The 13,377-nt window shown below is 50.0% G+C and overlaps 8 protein-coding genes across 8 annotated transcripts; 4 read left to right on the top strand and 4 right to left on the bottom strand.

The window, feature by feature from the left end:
• Positions 1-143: 143 nt before the first annotated feature.
• Positions 144-966, top strand: N7533_004410 (RNase P/RNase MRP complex subunit; the record flags this gene model as incomplete). The annotated part of the gene is made up of 2 exons (XM_057101060.1): positions 144-681; positions 752-966. The coding sequence occupies 2 exons, from the start codon at positions 144-146 to the stop codon at positions 964-966; spliced, it is 753 nt and encodes a 250-aa protein (XP_056960690.1).
• A 576-nt stretch (positions 967-1,542) lies between these two features.
• On the bottom strand, positions 1,543-2,457 carry N7533_004409 (tRNA splicing endonuclease subunit SEN34; the record flags this gene model as incomplete). Its single annotated transcript, XM_057101059.1, has 1 exon — positions 1,543-2,457. The coding sequence occupies one exon, from the start codon at positions 2,455-2,457 to the stop codon at positions 1,543-1,545; it is 915 nt and encodes a 304-aa protein (XP_056960689.1).
• Positions 2,458-2,998: 541 nt separating this feature from the next.
• On the top strand, positions 2,999-3,320 carry N7533_004408 (uncharacterized protein; the record flags this gene model as incomplete). The annotated part of the gene is made up of 2 exons (XM_057101058.1): positions 2,999-3,056; positions 3,118-3,320. 2 exons carry the CDS (start codon positions 2,999-3,001, stop codon positions 3,318-3,320), a joined length of 261 nt encoding a protein of 86 aa, XP_056960688.1.
• A 38-nt stretch (positions 3,321-3,358) lies between these two features.
• N7533_004407 (elongator complex protein 4) lies at positions 3,359-4,596 on the bottom strand (the record flags this gene model as incomplete). Its single annotated transcript, XM_057101057.1, has 2 exons — positions 3,359-4,068; positions 4,131-4,596. The coding sequence occupies 2 exons, from the start codon at positions 4,594-4,596 to the stop codon at positions 3,359-3,361; spliced, it is 1,176 nt and encodes a 391-aa protein (XP_056960687.1).
• Positions 4,597-4,907: 311 nt separating this feature from the next.
• On the top strand, positions 4,908-5,415 carry N7533_004406 (DNA-directed RNA polymerase core subunit RPB8; the record flags this gene model as incomplete). The annotated part of the gene is made up of 2 exons (XM_057101056.1): positions 4,908-5,233; positions 5,310-5,415. 2 exons carry the CDS (start codon positions 4,908-4,910, stop codon positions 5,413-5,415), a joined length of 432 nt encoding a protein of 143 aa, XP_056960686.1.
• A 731-nt stretch (positions 5,416-6,146) lies between these two features.
• On the bottom strand, positions 6,147-7,163 carry N7533_004405 (thiamine pyrophosphokinase-related protein; the record flags this gene model as incomplete). Its single annotated transcript, XM_057101055.1, has 2 exons — positions 6,147-7,074; positions 7,123-7,163. The coding sequence occupies 2 exons, from the start codon at positions 7,161-7,163 to the stop codon at positions 6,147-6,149; spliced, it is 969 nt and encodes a 322-aa protein (XP_056960685.1).
• Positions 7,164-7,417: 254 nt separating this feature from the next.
• N7533_004404 (OPI10 family protein) lies at positions 7,418-8,122 on the top strand (the record flags this gene model as incomplete). Its single annotated transcript, XM_057101054.1, has 1 exon — positions 7,418-8,122. The coding sequence occupies one exon, from the start codon at positions 7,418-7,420 to the stop codon at positions 8,120-8,122; it is 705 nt and encodes a 234-aa protein (XP_056960684.1).
• Positions 8,123-9,503: 1,381 nt separating this feature from the next.
• Positions 9,504-11,836, bottom strand: N7533_004403 (uncharacterized protein; the record flags this gene model as incomplete). Its single annotated transcript, XM_057101053.1, has 3 exons — positions 9,504-10,991; positions 11,062-11,247; positions 11,300-11,836. The coding sequence occupies 3 exons, from the start codon at positions 11,834-11,836 to the stop codon at positions 9,504-9,506; spliced, it is 2,211 nt and encodes a 736-aa protein (XP_056960683.1).
• Between the last annotated feature and the right edge of the window lie 1,541 nt (positions 11,837-13,377).

The raw sequence follows: 13,377 nt of genomic DNA, 5'->3' as shown, positions 1-13,377 counted from the left end.
GGGATGTGCTATCTTATCGGGTGACATCAACTTGACCCGCGGGAATTTTCTCAACTCCAACTCGCTCGACATCCAACAACTCCCCCAGTTCTCCCCTTGCACGCAAAGTCACGGCCCTACATAAGGCCAATCAGCTGTCCAATATGACAGAATCACCAACCCCCAAACAACACATCGCCCACACACTCCTCTCCCGCGCCCACTCCCCAGACAGCGCAACCCAACAATTCACCGAGCGCATCAAACAAAAACCACTCTTTCTCCGCCCAACCTCACCCTCAGCCACCGACAACAGATCCCGCCGCCGCCTACACAGACTCCAAAAGAAAGAATACTTCCGGCGCCACCAGCGCCCGCAGCCCTTATCTGCGCGCGAAAAGCGGACCTCCGGCCTACACGATCTTCCAAAGGACGAATGCAAGTACGCGATCTTTAAGGGCCTGCATGAGCTGTGGGTGAGCTATATGCAGGAGATATTGGACCTGGGTGGATCGGCGGCTAAGGGTGGGTGTTTATTAACACCCTCGTCGCATGGTGCGAAGCTTGTCAGTGCGGATTATCATGGAGCGGAGGTGGAAGTTGTGAGGAGTCGGTCTTCGGGGAGGGTGGGGTTGAAAGGGATTGTGGTGAGAGATACAAAGTTTACGTTTGTGATTGTTACGGCGAAGGACGAGGTCAAAAGTGAGTGATATTTTGCTGCTGGGGTGGTCGCGCATTGCAGATTGAAACTAACGTGTTTGAATGATTATAGCTATTCCGAAGGAACATACGGTCTTCAAATTTACTGTGCCGCTGCCAGTACCGACGAGCGAGGATTCTGCTCCCGAGCAAGCGAATACAGAAGGGACGGATATATCGAATGCGCAAAAACCGCTTGTTTTCGAGCTGCACGGGAGTCAATTTGAGAATCGACCTGTGGATCGAGCGAATAAGAAGTTCAAGTGGAGGAATATCGATTACCTATAGCTGGTCTATTATCGGCAGGATTCCTACTGGGCGTTATTGATTTTGTGGGATTCATGCATGAGCGGTACATATTGATCGAATATAATATTTGTTTGAGGCGATCGTTATTTGTTTCTTTAGATTCAGGGTATCTTTTGTAAAAGTATCCATGGATTACATCCACAGGTGGTGATTTTGTAGTCCTCTTGCTCATGAAAAGGCAATTATGAATGACTCTTGCCGATTCCCGATTTCATGGTGCTGTTTCGGCTATGCCCCGAGTAGGCCCAGAGCTTGACCGACCATTTTGATAGAGCAATGCGTCGTTCTTTCATGGACATGCTCATCTTGCCGGCATTTGCGGCAGGGGACCAGGACAGCAACGTGAATTCAATTTGCATAGACTGTGCAATCGGGGTATTGTAGTATGCTCATAGAAATTCACTGATGACTCGATCGTCATGAATGTTTCATCTCCGAACGACTCCCCCGGTTTGAAATGTGCTGACCAGATATTGGAACCAGATACTGCATGGCAAGGGGGCCTCGTGATGGATGTGTGGAGTTTTGTGACAGCATTAACAGAAGGAAGCCCTCTCACATGCCTGCCCACTCAATGCTGAAGGTGCGAACGCTTTCCACTCGTTCAGCTTCGGTTTCAGCTTCGGTTCGGGATTTTTCTGGCCCGCCCAAGAGGAAGCCCTTCTTCACACCAGTTCCCAGTCTGCCTCCATTGACGATGGCCATCAAGTCAATATTCTCATCCCACTCTGCGGACACACAAAGGAAGTGTGCGTGGAATCGTAGCGGATCACCGGGGTACGCAACATATTGGCAACCGAATCGCAGGCCAGGGGACAGAAAGTAGCCGCGCGAGGAAAGATGGGCGAAGAGCGGGTAGGATAGAGGTACATTGGGTGGCGGGAGATGTTGTGATGAGGTCGGCTGGGCTAATGGAGGGTAGGATGTTGGAGGAGTGACGCCCATGGCCAAGGTGTGAACAGGTGTGCGACTGGAGGCCTTGCTGCTCGGCCGCTCTTCGTCGAGCACCGAGGCTGATGGGGAGGGCGAGGCCGGGGTATCTGCTTCACCCTCATTCTCCAAGGCCTTGATCGCTTTGGCCTTAGCCTTCTCATCTAGTTTCTTCAACACTTGTTCCCGTTGCTGGCCCTTGCGGTCCGATAGTTTGCGGGAGGCTTCGAGGCCCTGGGAGTCTAGTTCGCGCAGGTACTGGCGGCGGTCTTCCTCGAGGAGAGATTTCATGCCATCGTGTGCCTTGGTTTCGTCTACGATGCAAGCTACACCCTTGTCCACCAAAAGCCGTGCCTCCTCGGGCATCAGTTCCAACGGCAGACCCAGGAACACATTCTGCTGAGGAATTTGTGGGAGAGTCCCGATCAACACGCCGCAGATGTGGTGCTCGCGTCGCAGGTATGTGACGGCGTCAATAGAGAACAGCAGGTATCTGCCAGATACGTATGAGATCGGAATTGGAACGGTAGGAGTCTCCATATTTGATTATTTCTTCTTCTTCTTCTTCTTTTCTTTTTCAACAGTCTTTCAAAAGTGTGGCTGGCTTCATAAATTCTGTAACTGTAGCGAATGTCATGTTAGTCGAAGCTCATCAAATGGAGATGTAATGCAAAGAAAAACATAATATTCAAGGCAGGTCATTTTCAATACGTTTCTCGTCACCGGTGCTCTTATTGAGATATTTAAATCGAGCTTCAGGGGATTGACAGATTTGTAGATATATAATCATGCAAAGGAAGAAAGAAGGAAAGAGATGACAGTGATGACTTACCATTAGCGAGCGAAGTCTGGGATTTGACCAGCAAAAGCCAGACGGATTGTGTGAAGAGAGAAGAAGAAAAGAAGCCGAAGCGGGAGGGAAAGAAAATGAAAATGGAGTCACCCAAGCGAAAAAAAGTGGATTATGTCATCTGCCTCAAGTCGCGTTGTGTAGGCGGTCAGGATTCTGCCAAAGCTATAGGTATAGCTCGCCTCGGCTAATGATTGCGGCGCCGTTCCATCGTTCCCTCCTGTGGTCGTCATGAATTTCCTACTTTTGTTGTTCCTGGTATTCTTTGCCCCATTGCTGCTGTTTGTTGGTTTGTATCCATCCTCATTTGACACTAAATATATAGCGTAGCTTGCTAACACACCTTCCAGCATGGCTGGTAGCTTCATCCTGCCTGGGGAATCGTCTCCGCAATCGCACTGGAGGCTTCTCGGTGCGATCAGGAATGGACGCGTACGGCCAGAGTTACTTACGAACGATGGCTAATTCGAGTGCTGCCATGTCTGAACAGATCGAACTGGACGACATGCTGGCCGAGCCCGGAACACATCGGCAATTCGAGGAAGAGGATTGAATATGGGCCGTGGATACGACGAGATTATCATGCCTCAATCAGAACTCGAGGTCCGATTTCTTGGGCATACCGCTAGATGCAGCTGTATCTTGCGCCTCGGTATCGCCTTCGGCTGGGGGCAGGCTAAACGGCTTAATCTCGAACCTCCGCCGGCTGAGAGTAAACGCCCAATCTTCTCCGACATTCTGATCGCTTCCACCACCGCGTTCATGTAGAATCGGAAGTCGATGTGTCTTGAGCATGCCTTGCGGCGGCTCTTCATGCGAGGTGGCGGCACCCGACGTTGTGAGATTATCCGCGGAATGAGGGAACGGACATAATTCGATGACACCGTCATTGAGCAGCTCGATCCAGCGGACCAAACCGGATGAACGGGGATACAGGCACAAGGGCAATGTTATCATTGCCGTCACACGTGTGGGGTATGCATTGAGGAGTGCTTTGAGTGAGTGTAAGAACTGCAGGATATACTCGGGGCGGCAAGATTCGGGTGGATACAAGGTCGGGTTGAGCAAGGAGGGAATGACAATGCGATGGATGGTGTTTGGGGGACTAGAGGCAATAGCTGTCTGGAGTCGATTGAGGATCGCTGGAAAGGGCGAGTCTTTGCTGGGCGTGAAGGGAATAAACGTCATGTTGGTGATGGAGGGGTGGGCGAGCCGCTTGGTGAGGTCGAAGGCATGACAAAAGGCAGGTGGTTGCTTCGCATTGGGGTCCTGTTCTCCACTAGATGGTGAAGGTGCGGTAGCTATATCATAACCATCAGTCTTATGAGACTATACCATTAAGCTCATCTCCGTGGGTACTCACTGCCTCGTGCGCCTGCAACACCTGCGCCAAACTCGCCTAACCGCTCATATCGCCAGGCAATTTTCATGCGCTCATCCTTACGCCGATCGGATCTCTTCTCATCCAGAGACTCTGCGGTACCAATAAGACCAGGTAGACTGCGTCCCCATTGTTCAGGCATTGCTACCACATGGACCTTTTGCTCTTGAACAATTCCTTCCGCCGCATAATACCGTAGCAATGCACCGGCAAAATCCGTAGTTCCATTCTCTTCAATCAACAAACTCTTTCCCATTGGAAGACCCGCATGGCCCGCAAGAAGGTTGTCTAAAGACGGTGCTCCAGTTGAAGTAGTTGGTCGTCCATCGTCGGGGGAGGGGCGAATGCCTGGCGTCACTTCGGGCGGGGCAGTCAGTGTGGTGGCATTGGGAGCTGCAGAGCGATCCGTTCCTGCAGAAAGACCGATATTGCGCTTGCGAAAGGACATTTTGTCGCAAAAGAGTGTGAGTTCACGTTCCAAAAACGAGGTTGGTTTGCGATGCCCGGGTTGGTGCCAGTGGTTCAGCGGGGGAGACCCAACTTGAAAGGCGGTAGAAAAAAAAAAGAATCGGCAAAGCTTCAGTTGCAACTCCGACCATCTCCAACTTTCACCACCACTTCTCTCTCAACCTCATAGCCTCAATCGACCTTCGCGTCACCTCCACCTGGTCCTACTATATTCGACTATTCTTAGCGCACACGTCTTGTGCCATTTTTTTAATTCTCAAAACTCCGCCCTCGTGCCATCGCATTGCCACCATGTCCGACCCTCTCCTCTTCGAAGATACCTTCACCATCACCTCTGTCAACGCCCAAAAGTATGACCGTGTCTCGCGTCTGACCTGTACCTCTACCGATGCCTCCCTCACCTTCACCCTCGATGTGAACTCCGAGCTCTACCCATGCGCTGTCAACGAGACCCTGTCTCTGGCGCTCGCATCCACCCTGTCCCTCGACGGCAAGGAAGACACCCGCAACAGCTGGAGAGATGTCAGCAATGGCGAGCAGACTCTGGCTAATGACTACGATTACGTCTGTCACGGCAAGGTCTACCGATTTGAGGAGGGCGCAACCAAGGATACCATGTAAGTCTTCTTGCGCAAATAGTTTGCTTTATCCATATCCCATCTCCGGAGACATTAGCTGACAACCGGTTTCAAGGGCTGTTTTCGTTTCTTTCGGTGGCCTGTTGCTCTATCTGGAGGGTCCCTATAAGAAGGTTGCGCCTCTGCGCATTGACTACGTCTACCTCCTTCTCAAGAAATAGACGGGCTCCCACTGTCCGCTGTTTGAATCTACATGAACATTTATGAAGAGAGCCCATATTTTGAAATGAGTCTGTCATGGCCCGATAGAAAAAGTTAGGGGTGTCTTTGATTCCGGCGGATGTGTTCATATCTCTTTGTTGTTATTGTGCAGCGTTGGCGTTTCCCTTGCATTTCGATTTGGGTTCGGATACCGATAGATGAATGACCGTCTATCAAAACCTTTACTTTTGCTGAAGTCATTTTCTGCCGAGGATGTAGCACTGGATTGCTTGTATGTGGTCTACCGGTGGTTATTCCGGTTATCTCGATCGCTAGTTAGAGGTTGTGATCGGACAAAAATGGGACGACCACTTGCCCGTAGCAGCACCTACCTCACCACCTGGGCATAAATGACTGTCCTTGGCATGTTTCGTCCGGTCGATATGCCACAGACCCAGGTGGCTTTCCCATGGGCATGGTATTATTCTAGAAGAAGTAAGTACCGGGAGGCTCTACTACTAGTAGTAGCCTATCACGGCTTGAAGCCCAAATTTAGGCTCATGTTTACTATGTTTCGGAGTGCAAAATTATTGAAGCAAATTTTGCTGTTTTATTCGAAGGCTTTATTCTTCATAATGTTATGCATCTATTTCAACATTCTTCGAGTTGCTTTATCTTCAAATGCCACTCTAGAACCGCGATGATCCGGCTATTCATTTTCTATACACGCTCGAATGAGTGTTGGCAGCATTTACCGCACGCAGTGCGAGGCAGTCGGGTATTCTAGACGGCGATGCAGTCGGGCCACAATGTCCAAATAATCCGGCTCGTTCTCCGCCGTCAGGATGCCGTGGCGAATGAAGAAATCGATCAGAATAATCGCGCAATTGGGTTTGAATTCGCCCCGCGAAAGTGCATCTTGAGTTTCTGAGACCGAGAGCAGCTTAAACTCCTCGACCTCGCTATCCCCGGGCTTCGGGATCATGGACGGGTCGAGCTTCAGATCATAAACGTACTCCACCTCCGGCTGAAGAAGACCCGTCTCTCCGCCAGCACGTACATCGCGAACATGTGTGTAGGTGACACATCCTCGTGCGAGGATAGAGGCACGAACCACGGATTCCGGTAGAGAGGCTTCCTCCATTGCCTCGCGGACGATACACTCGAAGGGCTTCTCACCGGTACACATCCCGCCCGCAACGGTGTTATCGAGCATACCTGGGTATGTCTGCTTGTTCTTGGCCCGTCGAGGAATCCACAGCTTTACGCCGGCTGGTTCCTGGATATATCCAGTCATATGGGCTCCGTAGGTCACGACGCCAAACAGACACGCCGCACTCCGCTCGATTTCGAAGATGTACTCACCTCCAGGTGCGAAGACTGGATATCTTTCGTCGCGCCATCCCTTGAGTACCTCGAACGTTTCTTGTTTGACTGCTTCCCCAATGCTCTCTGCGATCAGCTTGCTCCGGAGTGCGGGGTCTGCTCCGGCGGGAGTGATGAGGGTGACGGTCTTTGCTTGAGAGTCGATCTTCCAGTGTTCTTGTGGCCAAGGAAACTGCTCAACGACCGATTTAATTATATATCCCAGGGTAGCATTATAGCCAGAGACGCGGAATGCATGGTAGTTGTTGAGATTCTCAGTGTAGGCGGCACGGTCGTCTTCGTAGTAGGGGAAGCTGGGTGGGTGAGAGGATGCGGCGGCTGATGGAACGGGGAATCAATACTTATCGCATTCCTTGATCAGATCTAGGTTTGACTTGGCCATGGTGAATGGAGAGAATAAAGAGTATCAATGGAATATTTAGAAGACAAAAGTCAATTCAGTCTTGAGTCAACAGTGAAATCCTATGGGATGCCAAGCCCTTATCGCCCGATAAGGGTAGCTTCCCCGCCGACTTTCCTAATTCGGTGAGGTTATGTCACCGCAAATCTGACCCTCAAAGAAATCAAGACTTGCTACATCTCTTTCTACCTTTCTGCCTCTCTTTCAGCTATTCACAATCACCACACCTTTATCCAATGTTCTCAGTCGTCGTTCCAGGCCGCCCGTGCCAAACAGATATCGTCCCCGTGGACGGTCAACCGGACGGCCAAGCTACCAAATTCGCATTCACAATTCCATTCAACCCACCTTTCAGCGACCTAGTCATCTTCTTCCTCCCAGGCACAGTCCTCCCACCAAACACCGGTGCTGCGATCTATGCGCAACTTCCGGACCCAAACACCGGCAGCCCCACCGATTTTCGCTTCGTCGGCGCATTGGCAAACGAGAAGCAATCGGGCATTTTTAACATCCGCAATCCAGCGCAAAATAATGGAAACGGCCGCTCAGAAGCCGAGCAGGAGGATGAGATGCTCGATGAAGGTTCAATCGCAACCAATGGCGTCGTGACACTGGGCATTTCAATCGAGGCCGCAGACAACATTGCGCCTCAGCTCGCAGCGCTCGAGGCCGAGCGCGCGCAAAACACATCAAACTCTACAGCCCTAGTGGCTCATTCTGGCTCGAGTGCCCAGAAAAATCCAATCACTACCAAAGTACTTGCCCAGCGGATCATCGGCAGCGCATTCAATTTCCTTGCCAGCTTTGCGGAGTCGGATCCTTCCAACAAGGGCCATGACGTCGTGCCACTCAAGAGTTTCCGCGATTGGTGGACAAAGTTTGAGCGCCGCATTGATATGGACCCGGAGTTTTTGGAGCGTGCGGACCCCAATGCCAGTTGAGATAAATCGACGAGAAAAGGAAGAAAAACAGCCCTACCGCTACGCATTCTGCAAATTGCGTTGTAGTCTGCCAAGGCTTATGGGATGATCTTGCTGGAAGCTGGGTTTGAGGAAGTATCTGTCGTGCCGCGGTATTTCCATTTCTGCATTCATTCAGCGACTGTCCATTCTTTGACGTGTCACGATACAAGGATCTCATTTTCGTGTATAGTAACCGAGATTTTAATAACATTGAGAGTGTACGATTTACTAGTATGTTTCTTTTCTTTTTATTCCTAGTCGGGAGACCCATCTCATACCCGGCTCGAGGCTGAAGAGCAAATATTAAAACTCGATTCTGCAGACGAGGCGCCCAGCGTCCCCAATACTAGAGCATATAGGTGATTCAAGAAATCTTGGAAGCCGTCACCGGATCCATAACAGAGCAATCGCAACTTGAAAATTAACGATACATCCTTAGGTAGTTTATAATTCCACTTAGTCTTGGCTGCGAATCTCATCAACACCCGAAGCATGTATCATCTATCCATGACGTTAAACAGCCCAGGTAGCTTGTCAAAAATGTTCATTTATTCATTTATCGTTTGTGTGTCAATAAACAATGCGAATATTTGATTCACTAGATGACGATGACGATGTAAAACAACTGTACTTAATAATCGAGCAGCAAGAGTGTCTATTCCTTTGGGTAGTGGTAAGTGGACGCCCCGACTCAGTATGTGAACACCCCCAACCCCAAAATAACTCAAGGCCAGACGTTGTTCAAAGTTTACGTATCCTCTACAATGGCACGCTTGAATTCTAGATTGAATGGAGCCATATATTATACTATAAAACGATCATGGTGAAGAGCGCAAGTAGTAGGAACGTTCAAAAGACTATAACAGAGCAAATAATTAACAGCTATAGAATGAAGAATAAAAGCAGGGTGGGCTTTTTCCATCAAGCTCGTGAAATTTCACTATGACTTCCTTCATGAATGGCAATACTCTTTGGCGAATGGCTAAGCCACTGGCTGGCAATAGTGGATGAAAAAGAAGCTTCCTCAAGCCCAACCATAAAATTCGCCGGTCCAAAGATACAAGATCGGCCTTTTCTAACAGATCCACCTCTAGGAGCAAGTCAAGATTGAACCCTAAACGGTGTTTCCAAAAGTAGCTACTAGTAGTAAAGATCCTGTACTAATATGATGGATGGCGGGGTTGAATTGCAGATAAAATTCATTTGTAAATCGTGGATTATATACAAAAGCCTCCAGGCTCGAGTGAAAAGCGTACTAGTATAGTAACACATGTTAGGCATAAGATCAGACGTCGTATAAGTCCAGCTTTTGAATTCCCCCTCCAGCGCCCTGCAGCGAAAAGAATACAACAAGAGACCATTATGATTTATTGGAGTGCCGCGATGTACGCAATGTCGAATCCGGCCGCAGGCGAATTCCCGGGGCATAGCAGAGGCTGTAAAGTTCATCGACGTAGGTAGTCGGCGTGATGGCTCCATCGCCAGCCGCGATGACCGCGTCGTGAGTTCCGCGCGCATGTTGAACGGCGTTATTCTCGTTCAAACGGGTGACGTCCACTCTGACTTCTTTTTGAACGGTGATGTCGCCCAATGCTGCGGCTTTGAGGTCAACCAGGGATTCTTGCGAGGTGCGGCGCGATGGGAGGGATGTGGGTTTTCGTGATGGCCACATGCGGAGGATTGCGGAGCGTTTGGATGAGGCTATGTCTGATTCGGAGACGTTGGATTCTGAGCGGACGTCTGTGCAGAAGAGTTCTTGATTGATCTCGCGGCTGAAGCCTTCACGATCGGCGAATGTGTCGTTGACTTGTTGCTGGACGCGGAAGAGACGGAATGGTGTGAAGGTGAAGTCGGGGTTGGGGACTTGGGTATCGAGGGTGCCGACGACGCAGAAGGTGAGTAGGGTGCATTGTTGGGTCTGTTGAATCTCGTCTGCTGAGCGAATTGCGCTGTGGCAGGGTGCGACGAGGGGTCGTGCGGAAAATGTTGCTGCGGATCGCATGTCTTCTGGTAATGAGCTGGCGAGTGAGGTTATTCCTCGCACTAGGTATTCTCGGAATTCGTCCATGACATTGTCACTTTGGATGGCTGCTTTGGACTGAAGATATTTGAGACAGGTGCTCATTGACCATCCCTCCAAGTGAGAAAGGAGGTCCAAATGTTGGACATTCAGTCTCTTGATCGGCAAGGTAGCTGAGGGAAGGGGATTTCCAGTTCCTTTGGTAGTGAGGATTTCGAAATGGTCTTGGACGGTAGGGCGCATAACGAATGAGATGAGGTGGACTCCTTCTGAGAAGCCCCGGTTGGATGACGCATAGTCGCGCATATCGCGAAGGTGATCGAGGAGTTGCACCTCTGGCACATGAATACGGCGAGATAGTGTACCTGTTACGTGCTCGATGGTTGCAAATCGGAAACCAGACGATGCCAGGCGATTCGCCTCATTTTTCTGGAGCTGGCGAACGCTAAACATCAGTTGACCCTTGCCAGTTCTCAGAGAAGTGCGGCCCATTGCACGAGAGAATCTGGAGACTGGAATTGCTGTTGAGAGTACATCATCGTACAGTGTGCCAAGGTCCTCCAGGGGTTGTCGCAGTTCGTTCGAGAGCTCCTGGGCACTGACGCAGAACAGCTGCTTGAATAATGTATCAAAATTCGTCTGCAGCTCCGTGTCATTGTCCATGACAACTCCTCTGGACAGAACGTGTTTTTGAATGGCGTGCTGTTCGGATTCAAGGCGGTTTCGCATGAATGGGATGAGATCTTTCACGACACCCCAGTTTCGACTGGCTCTGAATGCCCAGAGGAAGGTAGGGTGGGTGCGAGTGAGATCATCATCTTTGAAAGTCTGCAAATGGCAAATTGGTTAGCTTCAAGTTGTCATTGGTATATTTGACGGAATCCCAAATTAAACGAACCCGTCCGATGTAATGGTCCACAATCTTCTTGGTGGGAAGAAGAGCTTGTGGAGTGACCATGACTCGACCAGCTGGATCGAAGTATGCACACGCGAGGACAAGCTGGTGGGCGCGTGTTGTTGATCTTCTTCTGTTTCCACCAGCGACAATCGCACAGGCGGATAAAATCACACAGGAGACGCAGGCCTATCCCAAAGTTAGTCCCCCCCAACCATATGAACAATCGATGAAGACTCACCAAAACGGCACAGATAATAACGACTTGGCTTCGAGATAGCTGAGTTCCATTCTTCATGGATGTATCGCGCTCTTTGTAGGTCGTACCAACAGTAGCCGTCCAATGCATTCCGGAAACCGCCGCTGCGAGTAAACATGCGCAGATTCCACGGCGCCACCAGCTATCGGTCCAGGATGCCCTCCATCGGAAAAAGATTCCAAGAGCCGCAGTACTAGAGAAAATAGCGATGATGGCAGAGCCGACGACGTTCGCAGGGTGGTATGAACATTTATAGTTCGCAATACCGAGTTGACCCACGTAATGCATGCCACAGACTGAGCTTCCCGTTAACAATCCTCCGGTCAAAATGCGAACATATGATGCCTTTTCTTCGACGCCGACTGAATAGAAAGCAACGAGTAACACGATCACCGGGAGTACGAAGGAGGTTCCGGTGAAAGCGACATTGTAAAGAATTTGAATGTCTTTCTCGCCGTTTCCGAGGACGATGGCACGATTACCGATAAAGTGCATGCACCAAATTCCAATGCCGCCCATGGTTATCGAGGATGTGAGCAGTAGATACCTTCAAAGCAGCAAGGTTAGTTTGTCCATTCCTGGTCGTGGTAAAAAAACAACAGTCGATCCGTAATTTTGACTCACCAGTTATAGAAACCAGATCTCGAGGTCCTGCGATGAAGAAGCTCTAATGTTGTCGCACATCCCATCGAGCTAATCACGTAGGAAAGGAAGATGTACCCCGCGAGGTAGGTTACATGGACAAGAGCCCCCCGGGTTAACAGTCGGGCCCCCATCATGAGTGCCTTCACTAGGCATTGTCAAATGAGAGGGATTTCAGGTACAGTCACACCATCTGTAAAGGTGATCACAGTGTGTGTGTTGAGTCTGCAAGGAGAGTGGCGAAAGGCGCTTCGTAAAGAGGGGATACTAGATCAAATCATATGACGGTAGGGAAGGAGAGAATGTCATAAAAATCACGGTCAAATCAGGTAGGCAAACCAAGTGTCGTGGTACCTTGTCATATGCGTTTAACCCCAGATCAGCTCGGTGACCCGGGGGGTCTAGAATAGTAATATACTAGGAGGGCCGGCATGTTGATGCGCCCTAGGCTCCGAGTCGCAATAATCCGACAAAATAACTCGCCCAATATGCAAGCGATATGGACCTAAGCTGATCTGGAAGACGGAAGTTCTCCACCGAGCTACACATGTTCTGCATCTAATGGGGGCGCATGGGGGGCGCTTTCGCGTGGTTAAACCAGCATGTACATACCGAGGATGGTGGGCCATGCTGGCTGAAAAAAAGTTTCAGATTAATCGAGGGGATCCAACTATGGGAGAATAAACACAAATCAGAAGGCCCGTCTAGTGCCGTACCCTTGTCAGGGGTGGAATTTTGAAGCGAGCATGGTACATTGCTATGGACGCCTTTATTCGACGGAGCTCAATCTAGATCGGATCGAGGCGGGCAGAGAACGATGGGGTCGAGCTTTGCTTTCGGCCTATCAAAACACTCACCGAGAGCTACTAGCGTGGCCCCGAAGACAATCTGTTCAATAGAATCACCAGATAACAATCCTGCCCTAACCCAAGTGAGAAAATTAGTCCCACGCTACGGTACAAGAGACACACGCTACAATAATGAGGAAAAGTAATTGTTGCATTGCATTTTCGCTCATACGAAACTCAAATAAAGCAGTTATTTGGATCCGTGCTCTTCCTGGACTCGGGGCACGCACCCATTCCAAGTACGAGTGCTGGTCAGATCCTGTGCCGAGGGGGCATTTGATGAAAAGGGCTGATTGGGGCTAAGCTAAATGTCGAGTTCAGCTGCGCCGTGCCACCAGTCACCAGTTACAAATGAAAAAGATCCATTGTAAGCCCCACATTCATCCAGCTTTAGGCGGAGCAATCAACAGATCTTTTATGGAGGGGAGGAAGGGTTTGTGCTGTGTCTCCTGCATCGTTCATCCCGGATCTACTGGTTCATGCTGCCTGTGGACGATCGGTCATAAACCGTATCCAAGCTCTGTTAGCGTAGCCCTATGCCCAAAAATGACACTGATCAACTCCCTCTAG

The sequence above is a fragment of the Penicillium manginii genome (assembly GCF_028828005.1).
Source record: "Penicillium manginii strain IBT 31320 chromosome Unknown utg000004l:1.0-7231830.0:1.0-7236170.0, whole genome shotgun sequence".
Classification (NCBI taxonomy): Eukaryota; Fungi; Ascomycota; class Eurotiomycetes; order Eurotiales; family Aspergillaceae; genus Penicillium; species Penicillium manginii.
Note: the sequence above shows the minus strand (reverse complement) of the source record. Positions and strands in the feature narration are given on the sequence as shown.